This window comes from Atta colombica, unplaced genomic scaffold (assembly GCF_001594045.1).
Source record: "Atta colombica isolate Treedump-2 unplaced genomic scaffold, Acol1.0 scaffold150, whole genome shotgun sequence".
NCBI lineage: Eukaryota > Metazoa > Arthropoda > Insecta > Hymenoptera > Formicidae > Atta > Atta colombica.
The window spans coordinates 1,585,311-1,599,538 of record NW_017259240.1 but is presented as its reverse complement, the minus strand read 5'-3'; the positions used below and the strand labels follow the sequence as shown (position 1 = coordinate 1,599,538).

At 31.1% G+C, this 14,228-nt stretch overlaps 1 protein-coding gene across 1 annotated transcript; it reads left to right on the top strand.

Annotated features, from left to right (window-relative positions):
• The first annotated feature begins 1,886 nt into the window (after positions 1 to 1,886).
• On the top strand, positions 1,887 to 7,105 carry LOC108685292 (Krueppel-like factor 17). Its single transcript, XM_018190008.1, has 3 exons — positions 1,887 to 2,145; positions 2,870 to 3,067; positions 4,784 to 7,105. Exons 1-3 carry the CDS (start codon positions 2,092 to 2,094, stop codon positions 5,699 to 5,701), a joined length of 1,170 nt encoding a protein of 389 aa, XP_018045497.1. The 5' UTR covers positions 1,887 to 2,091; the 3' UTR covers positions 5,702 to 7,105.
• Positions 7,106 to 14,228: the final 7,123 nt, after the last annotated feature.

Below are 14,228 nucleotides of genomic sequence, written 5' to 3'. Positions count from 1 at the left end.
TTTTGTTCTGCTCGAATAGTTTTCGGAAAAATATGTATTCTGCATATCGACTCAAACTTGTAACGAAAAATCACGCCACCAATTGTTGAACGCAACCGATGTAATCAACAACATGCGTTCATCGGATCTGTTATCGTCGAAAGAAGGATGAAGACAACATCAACTGACGAAGCGATTTATCTCGCGGTTGTTACATTATACATTCTTCATCATTCGATTTCTAATTTCGCTATCTCATACGAATTTCCATTTTTATCCTGCCAATAGTAAATAACGTCGACGTTGAAACTTGCGCAATACAGTTTTCGACTCGAAAGATATATTAAAGTAAGAATATCAAAATTTTTTTCTAATATATTTATTATCTACTCGGTTAACGTTTAAAAGATTCGCGTGTAAGGTTTCCGCTGTAATGGCATTCAAGAGATGCGAAGTATAATATAATACGTATATTTCTACTTTTGACTTTCCGATGCGTCATTGTTTTGACGCTGTACGGCGTATGCAACATAGAACAAAGTATTCGCTTCAAGGTATCGGCTGCTTGCATCGTCGATCCGAAAAGGCTCGTGCGGGCTTCTTCCGGCGTTCGCTGCCGATTCCGGATGCGGGTTTGTCGCTACATATTAGGTCATGTTATAAACAATGCGATAATGTAGGAGTACAGAACACTTTTTTTTTTAAATAATTTGTAAGCGAAGAAGAGGAACTTTAGTTAAAAGATAACTAAAGATTATATACAAAATGAGGGTAAATATATGTATAATCGAGATATTATTTTTTTCCAATAGTTTTTTATTCTTATATTTTTCATTGAATAAATAACTTTTATTGAATTATCTGGATTTCTAGATTATCAAATTCAATGTTTTCTAAAAAAGGATTAAGAGCACACGAAAGAAATTCTAACGATAATCTATCTCTAATTATTAGACAAATATAATATGTAATTTAGAACATAATCTATGGAATCTTCTGCTTTCTTTCGCTTTCTCTCGAAAATTAAATGTGATTGATTTTAATTCAGTTAGTTTTCTCATGTATCTCTAGTAGAGTAAGATTGTGAAATGAAAAAGAAGATAAATAAAAGAGAAAGAAAAAAATAAGAAAACTAATTATATCTATATATGTGTGTATTATATATGTGTGCGTGTGTGTGCGCGCGTGCTTCGAAATTGTATCTCTTCACTGAGAAACAAAATATAAATCAAATAAAATTACATAATTTTGCAAAAAAATAGCTATAATGGTACGAGGAAAAATATGCGGATCTTTATTGCTTAGGACGCAGGTCATTGCGTTTGCATAAAATAAGAAACAACGAGAAAGTTAAAGGAAGGGAGTTAAAGCAAAACAGAGAGAGAGAAAGAAAGAGAAGTGAGTTTGTAGTGAAGGACGAAGAGATTCGCAGAAGCGAAGAGACGAGGCCGTTCATGGTATGCGAATGAAGAGATGAAGAGAGAAAGGGAGAGAGAGAGAGAGAGAGAGAGAGAGAGAGAGAGAGAGAAAGAGAATCGTGGACCCGACAAAGTGAAAGACATACACAACATTAGAACGGCGGGGGAAGGAGGGAAGGAGGGGGGAGGGTGCAGAAGCATGACGCTCGCGGGGCGCGCCATGACGTATCGACCGTGTTCGCCACGCGCGCTGACGTCATGATCACGGCCCGAGTCGGACCAAGTCAGACTGAGAGCACGTGAACAGCACGCCTGCGATCACGCGGCCACGGGCTGACCAGGCGGCGCCGATTGGCCGACCGCCGGCGAGCCCCTCGTCGCGATTGGTCGCGCCCGCGTGATCACGCACTTACACACGCAACGGGCGCGGATCGGCGCGTCTCATAGCCAGGCGCGCCGACCTGAGAGAGCCTCATTGCATCGCGAGACACCCGTGGGTTTACGCGTACCCACTCGTTGTTCCAGTCTTATCTCGACGAGGGCTCGCCGTGCGCGCGCGCGCGCACTCGCTTGTTCCGTTCTTTTTTATTTCTTCTCTTCTATTTTACTTTTTGACTTGGGAAACAGTGTCTGGTTCTCATTTTTTTTTCTTATCTCGAGTCACAAATCGTGCTCATCGTTTCTCTGCGTAAATATGGATACGAATCAGGCGCCTCTTTCCCCACCGGCCTCGCCCCAGTTGAAACATGTAAGTGGCAGCGAATTAAATATACCGCCATAATATCGCTTGCCGTTGCCCGCGAAACTCGAACATCTTCGTTTTTACAGTGTACAGAGAGTTTTGTCATTTTGTAATTGAGTGTATCGTTTTTTATAGTAAAATAGTAATTTTTATTTACGATATCAGGACAATTATGAAATTTATAAGTTTTATTGTATTCTAAATTAAGTTCATTAATGTAAATTTAATTTTAATATTCTACATTATAATTTTAAATTTTATTAAAGTTTAATCTGAAGTTATCTGAAAAATTAAATTTTATTTTCTGTTTGATGGTTGATGCTTATCGACATTCTTTCAAAAAAACGAAAAAATTGTGAAATAAAAAGGAATAAAGAAAATATTTGTATAGAAATTAATATTTATCAATAAATAATGTATATATTAGGAATATGCGTCTGTATATAATTTTTAATAACCCGATTATCTTTAAAAGAAGGTTAGAAAAATAAAAGTATTCATTTATTTCACTCTTTAATCGCATTTACTTTGTATGTATATATTATAATTGCGTGTTACTGGTACTTGACATATTGGAAACATATTTTTTACAAAAATAAAATTTTGATTTTGTATACTTTATTTTAATATCTTACGTGTCTTGGATCAAATAATTTTATTCAGTAGGCACTTACACGATGATTTATTCCTTCGGCGAAATTATGTTCTCATGTTTTCTTTTGTTTCGCAGATGGAACCATTACAGTTATCATTCAGCGTTGCAGCTCTATTAGGGGAAAAGCTTTCGAATCAGTCGACAAGATCCAAGAAAGATGAAGAAGACGCGGGTTCCCACCCCGTTTTACCGCCTACCCCTCAGCCCTCCGACTCGGAGGAAGATGAGCCACCCCGAAAACGGCAGTGCGTCGAGCAATGCGAGCTGGCGAAGGTAAATAAAGCAGAATGCCTTATCAAAAGATAGTTATGTTTTCCTCTGTCTCTTTCTTTCTCTCTTTCTTTCTCCCAGTTAACGCTAAGTATTTCTGAAATATTCGCAAAATGTTTCTATGTAATCTAACCAAATGATATACTAAAGATATTTCGAAATATCCTGAAATATTTTGAGAATATAACAGTAATATTTAAGTTGTTAAATATTTCATTATTTGTACAGTGTTACATGTTCGGAGAACAACTATCGCTTGATAGTTCTTCGAAGTATTGTAACTGTCTACTCGATATGAAACATTATAATTATCTATTTGATATAAAGTATTATTAGAAATTTATTATTATAAAGTATTATTATTTCGAAAATGATTACGAATAATGTAAACAGAGCAGATTGTCAACGAAATATTGGAAAATTTTCATCTACAAATGCTCGAGTATAATGAGTTCTAATAAATCTCTAAAGCAACTGCCGTTATCAATATTTAATATTTGCGTTTAATATTGAAATATTTCGGAAACGATAGAATATCTACGCCCAAATAGGAGGTGATTTTCATTTTTCAGGGAAATTCTACAATCCTATCAAATTTCATTAAAATCGGTCAGGATCACTCCGGAGCCTCCTCTTATGAGTCTTTTCATTTTATTCTTCCTTTTTTCTTAGTTTTCTTTCAATTTATTGGCTCGTTTTAATCGATTGGAGAACGGGCCAAAGTTGTAATATAACTCCGTTTGAGTGCGCACTGTTTCATTGATCCTTTCATCTTTTTATCATTTGAGTAGCCGTACCTTCCGACGATATTTTCGACAAAAATGCTAATTACTATGTCGGCTCCTTATTGAAAAATAGCTTGTACTATTTTCTTTATTTAGCAGAGAAAGCATTTTTGCAAGATATAAAATTCTTCGTATGATTAATTTTGCCCTTAGTTCTTCTCACTGGATCTAAATGTATAAATCAATTATATTAAAGAATTTTATAATAGTTGCAAAGTTGCTTTCTCTGTTAAACGCAGCTACAATCCGATAAGATGATATATGTATATTTAGCATTCTTCAGTATGTCTATCTATAGCTTCAAATTATTTCTTCTAAATTGTCTGTCATTTCAATGCGTTACGGAATATTTCAAATTTATTTTTAAAACCGGACTTTGAGATACACATAGTTGTATTTCCATTTGAATAAACTTACAGTACTGAATAAATTTACAATTTTTTTGTTTCTTCATCGAGCATAAAGAAATTCTTCAGAAATAAAACTACAACTCTAGACAGCACACAATATTTGTAAAATATTTACAAAATATTTACAAATATTTATAAGGCTTATTTTAAATATTTTGTAAATATTTAAAATATTTTTGTGGTCCTAGATTGTATAGATCATAATCATTTACTATAAATGAAATATTTATTGTAAACCTTATAATAAATTCTAGGGAAGTACTTAATAAGACATTACAATTCAAATAAAAAATAAAGAAATATTTATTTATATTTATTATAAATATTACATAAAATATTTCTCTTTTAATAATATTTCGAATAAAGATTTATATGAAACATATATAAAATATAATATTTATATAACATTTCAAAAAACATATATAATAATAATAAATATTTATCATAAATATTCTGTGCTATCTGGGATATAGTCTTCATAATTTCTCCGAATTTCTCGAATACAAAGTTTTTTATTGTTTCAGCTGTTGCTAGACGGTACGCCACCGCCAAGTCCGGAGCCAGCCCGGGTTTCGGTAATAATGCGCGCCAATCGAGACGGTACCTGCAGCCCGGCCAATCTCGCTGGTTGCCCCGCGACCTGCGGCCGATCGGTACCACGTAATTCGCCCGCGCGACAGTCAACCAGTCCACTGGCGAATGTGCGAGCGAACGTAACGGGACCAGTGGAGAACGTGCTGCGCAGTCTGAAGTTCAAGATGAGCTTGCGCAAGGAAGAGATTATTGTGAACAGCAAGAACACCGATCGTGAAAGCTGTCAGCAGCAACAGCAGCAATATCAACCTCAACAGCAGCAACAATTACCGAAATTGCAACCCCTGGCGCCCAAACCCACATCCATTGTGGTAGCTGGCCTGTTAGGCTCACCTTTGGTCCTCCCACGGACACCCCTTCTGTTAGTCGCAAGTGCAGCGCCAACTGTCACCACCGCTACGACCACAATAAGTACAGGTGTGACGGAGACACGGCGCCGCGTTTACGAGTGCGAGTACCCAGGCTGTGGCAAGAACTATTTCAAGTCGTCACACCTGAAGGCTCATACCCGCACTCACACCGGCGAGCGGCCATTTCCGTGTCCCTACGAGGATTGTAACCGTCGTTTCTCACGCAGCGACGAACTGTCGCGGCACAAGCGCACGCATACTGGCGAGAAGAAGTTCGCCTGTGCTGTCTGTCAGAGGCGATTCATGAGAAGCGACCACCTGGCGAAACACGTGAAACGCCACGCCAGAGACAAGTCTTCCACGTCGTCTTCCTCGAACGGTCAGATCGTCGCCTCTCAGATGACTCCAACGCCGCTGAGAGTGAGTTTATTGCCGGTGTTGGCACCGCGACTGACGCGACCTGTTCAACATTTGGTACCTCCTCAGCTGGCGGCTTGAAGAACGCATTCGCGATTTCTAAAATCGCTTGAGAGTCGTACTTTGTCAATCACATGTGTGCCTTAGACTTCAGAGTCGAATTGGATTGTTTCCGGCATTTGAAGATGAAAAGCAGCATAAATAGAAAACTAGACTGATTCAATAAATTGAAGCAATGTTAAAAACGAAAATTAAAACATTTAACATTTTAAAAATTATATTTAAAATATGAAAAATGAATTTTGATTCATCCTGATGGAGTAACATTAATTGGATAGAAAAATATGATAGCGAATCTCGATCTATTGACATTAATCTGATCAATTGGAAGGTATATCAAGAAATGGAATGGGAATTTTGTTGTTTCAAGAGGGATTATTAGAAGGAAAGTGGAGCAAATTGAGCTAAGCGGGGAGAGAAAAAAGCAGGGTAAAGGGTTGGAGTGAAGACACGGGACGACAATTGGTCCATCGCATAAAGATTTTCGCAAACCGAATACCTAAATATGTGTGTCTGTGATCTGTAACACGTGAAGATTAGTGTGTCGTTCACTCGAGAGTTCTGCTATTTCACGAATCACTTACGATGAGTCGGACTCGAATTCGCGGCGTGCACTCAGTGCTAAATCTAGCCGCACGCTTTTCAATATGGAACAATATGGAATGTGAGTTTAACTACGTTAAACAAATTAAATGAACAGCATTTAACGCTATAAATGGAACATGAAAATTTCGAAGGATACCATTTAAAATCCCTCGATTCTTCGCTGGTCGGAGATTCTTTATAGACAATGTAGAAATCTAAAAGTTATTTGAAAGTTATTATATCGATATTTTTTCTCAGATATTCTTTCAACCCGTTTTAGATTTTCCTATTGTTTAACCTACTGATATAGCTGTTTTCCGTGAATGGAACTCTTTAGCATTAAGTTCGAGCGCGTTGACCGAGAGACAGAAAGAAAGAATATTTATTTATGAGCAGACATTATTGATTTATGTATATAACGGTTATGTACAGGATTCTAAGATTATGACGTTAATGAAACTAGTTGTACATATTGAATATGGATAGGAGTGGATCCAACAAACAATATCATGCAGATTATCGTCTCACCTCGGTTCTGTTGATTTTTTAAAAATTGTAACTATTTTTTTTTATTTTCTATAAGCTATTTATTTTCTTCCAGAATTTATTATGTTTTATGTATTTTAAGGGACACACAGATTATGATTATTGTAATGGTAATGTATATCATAATTTGTAAAGTACATTGCATTCACTCCTGGAATTGCGACATGTATATATGTATATGTATTTGTGTCACAGTCAAGCGAAGGAACTTCACTTGACGTTATAAGACTTCAGTGTATCGTTAAACTGTATAAAAGTTTTTCTACAATTAAATAAATTATATACTTTCGTAAATCATTTTGAGTACTATTATTTATTGTTTTTTTCCTTTTATGTTTTTCTTTATGTGTCAAATCGATATGTCTATTATATGTCATTTAATTGATAATTTTGCAAGTATTAATCAATAATTTCTAAATTCTAAACAAAAATAAATAACAAAATTTATTATTATTGAGCCATTATAAGTTTATCTTTATTCTAAATTTTAAACAAAAGTTTAATTGTTATTTTAAAAGAAAAATTACCTTCCTATACAAATACAAAAGTCATAAATTATTAAATCGTTTGACTTTTATTGTTTGTCGTAATTAGCAAAATGTTGATTCGTAACAAACTAAAGAATTATGCACAAATTTCAAGCGGATCCAAGAAGAAATTTGATGCAAAATTAGTGTTTTCTTTTTCAAGAAAAACTCTAAAAAAGGAAAATCGTATGACTATTTTTTTAATAAAAGAACGGATTTTTTAAATATGAAAACGAAAATATATGGAAATAATATTTAAATTTTTTAATTCTGTGAGGAAGGTCGCGGTTCGAGGTGACCAAGATAATAATGGGGAAGAAGAACGGGTACACCGTGTGATATGAAACTGATGACGTCGTATCATTCTGGAGAGGCACGTTGCGCCGCTCTCGAGTATTACGTCCTTCTCGAGAGGCGCATACAGCTCAAGGACACGTAGGCCCACGTGAACATGAAATGCCTGATAGGTTCGCTAAGCCGATAAGGTGTGCAACTTATATTTCCATAAAACAACGAACAATTATAAAGAGACAGTTTTTTTTCTAAAATTTCAAAGGATCAATATTAATTTACATGCGAGTTGATGTTTTAAACTCTATGTCGTATTATTACATGCATTTTTATAAGCTGCATCGAATATTAATGTAGGAGTATTAAAATAAAGATTTGTTTCACATACATGATCTTTACTTGATGCGATGTTGGAATGCTGAACGACACTCTGTGTGTGCTGCATAAAATATGATAAAAAAAAGCCAGTAACGTTGAACGAATTAATATTATAGAATAAATTGATTCAATATGTGCATTAAAAATTATTATATAATTATTTTTTATCGAGAATTTAGAAACTTGATAAGTTGCAAAATAATGAGAATTAATGAAAGATTTGCCATCGTAGATACTTGTTACTATTACGAAAATATACTAAACGAAAAATACTATTACGAAAAATTCTTGTATTTATCTCGTCTATGACGAAAGAAGAAATGACAAGAAAATATATCCTCTAATTAATACGAATTTACGTAGATGGCTTTTTGCCGGCAAAAGTGATTTGTAGAATTAAATAAAATAATAAGATACAAAAAACTCTCTTGTAACAAGATATGTATGATAACAATAATGAGATATTCTATTTTTTGCATGGAGGGATTTTCGTTAGATAATTAGGTTCGTTTCCAGAAAATTTCCATCACGTGAACGCGCGTGACTGTTAGACATTTGCGATATCGTCTCTTTTACCGATAAGAATCAATTAACCGCATTATCATTTGCGTGTCAATATTCAGACATTTCCGATTGATATTAGGAAACTCGTATATGATCTCAGTTTCATTTAGTAATCTTTTTAGTTTTTCTTGCTCACATTTTCGCTCGAATAGCTTCGAAATCGAATTTCGCGGAAATGTATAATTTGTATTTAATAATAATATGATACAACATAATCTAAATAATATGCTAATACACTAATTTACCTGCAAATTTATTTACATTTGAATTATTATCTGAATGAACTTTATTGTTTCTTGCAGCTTTAAGTACTGAATACATCTGTTTTTCAAAGGCTTTGGCTTTCACAATTGTGAGAAAAATAAAAAATTAAAGAAGTAAAAACAACGATTTTGAGAGTTTTTATGAGATTGTAAAGTAATATTTTTTTTCTAAATTAACACTGCATTTATGTAAAAAGTAAGTGCTTTTGTACATAATGCTGTACTTACACAATCGGATTATATTAAAAATTATGAAATGAAATATGAAACTGAGAAAACACAATATGGCTATTTAAAAATTGCTATATTTAAGAAACGAAAAATCATTTTGAAATAAAACAAAATGCATTTTAAGATTAAAAATTGATACTTTCGTGCGGCATTAATTTTGAAAAGAAATTTATTGTCAATGCTTCAACATGTCATAAAAATCCTCAAAATTGTCTTTTTTTTTCTTAATGCTATTTTTTCCAAAATTGTGACATGCTCAAACGAATTTATATTTAACGGACAAAAATATATTAAAAATAGCTAAAACTGTTTAAACAATTTTTTTTGCAGGCTAGTATTTTAACAGATAGATTATATAATATTGAACACCCATCTGTTAATACAAATATTGATGATATTAAATTAATAATTTTTTAAATTATTCAATTAAATTATTCAATTTTTTACTTTTATATATTGTATATATTATTTTGTAAATTTTTAACAACTGTTAATAAATATTTTGTTGATTGTATTAATATTTTAAATTATATCTGATTATATATATTTTAATACTATATCTCACAAATATCTATCTAAATTCAACAGAAATAAAATTGGTATTAGAATCTATAAATGCATTTATTTCGTCTTGCTGTTGATATAATAATGCAATAAAGCTATATGAGAGTCACGAGGGCACGAATTAGAAGCTGACGCAAAGATAGCAAAATCTTATTTGTATAATTCCACATGCATTATCGCAATTTGCTAGACATATTTCATGAGTTCGCCGACATCGATATTTCTATCGTCATGGAAAACATTCGTAGGTGAAAATATTGACGAAAAAGAATTGATTTCTTTTTTTTTCATTAATGCAAATAAACATTTATATAAATTCTAAAAGTAGCATATAAAATCATACAATATTATGAAAAAAATATGTAAGTACTTTATTCTATAAAAAAAATGCAGTTCTTCTATATCTCTTAATTTGATTTATGTTGATTGCTCAAGTAATATTTTCACATTAAGCAATATAAGCTATATAGCTATGTAGCTAGATCATTTGATAATATATTTATCTTGATGTGAAAACAAAGGTATAACATATCTATGAATGTATAAAAGAATGAATTTGGAGAAAAAACAAATTCGATTGTTTTAACATGTCTATTGTATATCACAAATTTTCATTAAATTTTTTATTTTGTATTTGGAATTATGTATCACTTTAAATTATTATATGAGAATTTACAGTTTTCAGTATATTAAACAGTATATATTTAATTATAAACAGTACATATTTAATTATAAAGAAATATTGCATCTTTTGATCTTTTTAAAAATCTTGTTTTAAATTTATTTCTATTTTGTACGACAAAGGTTCATAATTTTTACAGAAATAAATTTTTTGAAATATTTTCTAATTTGCAGAGTCATAATATAAGTTAAGAACACAAAAAGAAATAAACATTAAGGGAAATAACAAAAAAAAGATCTAACAGAAAAAAGAAAAATAACAAGAAAAAAAATATCACCTAATCGGTCTTGAATGATAATTTAAAACGATCGACCATTCATTATAATTTATAATCATCGCGCGCGCGATCATTTCAAATTAAAACATTTTGTAACTTTAATCCTTTTGCTAATTGGCACCTAAATGTTACATATTACATTTTACGACGTCAAACTCTATATCTTAATATCAAATTTTTCAAAATCCGTATATATATCTAGATCTCCCCTTGTAAGTATGAGAATCAATAATCATATTAAAAAGTCATTATAATGAATGAAAAGATTGGCTGCTGCAGCATTTTAGTAAAATGTGGCATAGTATTTTTAATGGGCTGCAGCAGCCAATTCAAAATGCTGTGTCACATTGAATCAATTTTTTCTTTCAGTGTAAGCGCTAATTAATTAATTTCTCTGAACACAGTCAATGTCAAAATTTTATATATTTTTAATATTTATTTTTTAATTTTTATCAGACATGTTCTCCAAATTCCATATAACATAAACCTTTAAGGAATGTTATGGATGGATATCCTGAGACGATTCCAAGAAAATCTCTAAGATAAAATGTGTATGGATTTATCAAAATGGAATTGAAAAAATACTCAAAATAACAGACAATGAAATCAATGGTTGAATACATTTTAAGTTAAATTAATAAATATGAATCTTACCGCTTAAAATCTTCAAAAAAATATAGTATAATATTTAAAAAATATAGATATTAAGCTTATCAAACGACTTATAATTAATAGAATAAAATTAATTTATCGATGAAAAATAATAATAATATAAAGTGTTCTTTAAAATATTATTTTGGAAAAGACAAAAAAGAGAAAACAATTTAATTTGAAGAAGTATAAAAAAATATTTGCGTGGAAAATATTTGTAGTTCAGAATATATTATTTTATTTTTTTAAATAATAATTTCTAAAGTGAAATAAATTATTAAAAAACACTCCATTTTGAAATAGATTTAAAAAATCTGAAAATTTGTGATTCGTGAAATGTTTTACAACTTTAATCAATTTTTCGGAACTGACGTGACAGACTTCATTTAGAATGCGTTGCTAGATTTTAGTTATATTAATTAGAGCTGAAAATGTCTTTCACAAATGGCTTCCAGGATGCTTTTGATAATTACTAGTAAAAGTGTGCAGATACAAATTAATTACAGACAAAGAGAACATTTTGAGAAGAAAAGTAATTTATCTAACTATAATATTCTTATATAAAATATGTATTGCCATTTTTTAAAGAATGTTTGAATGTAAAACACTTTTTTTGTTAAAAATATTCTTGTTCTTATGTGCCATTCTATTCTGTACTCTGAAGTTTTCTGCATTCGAAAGTTACGAGATAATGGAGACTTGAAATATATCCTGGAAATACAAAAGCAAAATTTGGAAAGCATCTTTTCATGAAAAGAGAATTTCCGTATTTACGTTTATACTAGGATTAGCGTATCTCTAGTAAGATTCCACCGAATTTTTGCCAGACGTTATCGGCGATGATATTTTTTTATCACACGTATTATCTAAATTGCGTATATTTTGCGTACGCATCGACGAGACGTTTCTTATCGCAGATAATTATTTGGATCTGATAATTGACGTTACACATGAGAAAAATATAATAGTCGATACCAACTAAAAGCAAGATTGTATCACATATTTCAAGATAATTACGTTTATGTGAAATTATTGTATTATTTACTTATTATTAATTAAAATTATTGTATTGTTAAACTTAAACGAATCTTTCATGTAGACAAATATGAAGTAACATAATATACTTTTTTTGCTAATATTTGCAATATTAAAACTATAATCTAGGAGACTAATCATTAATTTTACTCTAGTATGTTAATTATACTTATTAGCTAAAGACTATCCACTTTTAGATTTTCTTAGCTACATTCTCTCTCCCATACATTGTGCTCTTGCTTTTATCAAAGCTTTATATATAAGATCAAAAGGTTTGATTCTCTTCAGCCTTTAGACATGATTGATTGTCTAACAGTTGAAGAGCCTCTACGTTCATATGATGATGAATCCAGGCCTCATACTTTTCAGCGTATCTCTTGATCTCTTCCTTAATAATTACGATCCTGAAGTCCCGATGAATATCTGACTTGCGAACATACCAAGGACGTTCACCAGGTTACATATTATTCTGAAACATTTCTGCCCCAAAGCTGAATACTGTACAGTCATATCGGTTTCAGAATCTGATTGTAGATCAACAGATTATTACATATTGACATCGTGGAATTTCTTCCGATAATGTTGTTTAAATAAAATATGTAAATTATTATAAATTAGATAATACACAATGCAGACAAAATTAATAATAATTAATTTTATGATTGTTAATATGTCTGATATTAACTTTAATATTGATAATTAAAAATATAAGTAAGATATAGAAGCTTATTGATATATATAAGAGATAATTATATATAAGAGATAATTATAAATGTATAAGATCAAATAGAATAAAAGATGTAAAAGGTGTAGAATAGATTATAAGATTTCTCAGTGCAAAATTTTCATTTATTTTATTATTATTTTTCTTGTATCAAATAGTAAAATTACTGTTTGGTACAAAAAAAATAATAATTAAAAAAATAATAATTAGAATAATGAAAAAACAAAAAAAAATTAAAAGAATAATTTTCGTATTACTACTTCTTTTATAAAAAATTGTTTGAAAAAATGAGAAGGAATTGCTCATATTACATATGTATAAATTATACAATGATTAATATCAACAAGTTTTTTTCTTATTTCTCCAAACTTTTTATAAAGAAAACAATGCAAAAATTATCCTTTTAATTTTGTTTTTTTATTTTATTATTAATTTTCTTGTATCAAAGAGTAATTTTACGAATAAAAGAATGGATATTATATGTATATGCATAAATATATTTTATTTTTCATTATATATATATATTTATATATATTTATATTGTTAAGTGTGAAATTATAACAAAGAATGTATTACTTTTAATTTTGGGAAGTGAAACTGTAGTAAAATACTGCCGCGTTTAACATTCCGCTTAGAAGGTAGATTAGCCGCCTTTCTTAGACTTTTCCGGGCCAGGCGTGCCAGAAACAGGACGAGCAAAAAATAACGGACGTCGTGTTATTATTGCACATAACGCTCTCGTGAAATTTCCGATTTTCTTGCGTCAGCCAAGGACTCGATTTCATTGAGCGACATTAATGACACAAACAAGTGTTGGGACCGGTAGATGATGCAAAATATCCTCATGATTACCTTTAGCGTTCGCCTTTATTGAAATTCGTGTGGCAACTAAAGAGAACCTGGTGTATCTGACCGTCTCAAATTCTCGTGAGACAGAATATAAACACACATGCAAAATCGCGACATTTTTGCGTGACGAAGGAGATTTTCGAACGAGGTCGCTATCCGATACGAGCCGACTTTCGTTATGTTCGTTTTTATATAATTTAAATTAAATTTAAATTAAAGTTATATTTTGTGAAGCAATAATAGATATTCTTTTAAATATATATATTTTCTAAATAAATTAATAATCTGTTTATTTATAAGATGAAAAACATACAATTTAAAAAGAAATTGTATAGAATAACATCCCATAAAAATATTTCTTTCCTTTCCTTATTAATACAA

What these genes read in the sequence shown, in the direction of transcription:
- LOC108685292 (XM_018190008.1), top strand. Translation starts at nt 2,092, where the DNA reads ATGGATACGAATCAGGCGCCTCTTTCCCCACCGGCCTCGCCCCAGTTG. An exon ending in CCTCGCCCCAGTTGAAACAT is followed by an intron (nt 2,146 to 2,869) that starts GTAAGTGGCAGC and finishes TTTGTTTCGCAG; the next exon opens with ATGGAACCATTACAGTTATC. An exon ending in AGCAATGCGAGCTGGCGAAG is followed by an intron (nt 3,068 to 4,783) that starts GTAAATAAAGCA and finishes TTATTGTTTCAG; the next exon opens with CTGTTGCTAGACGGTACGCC.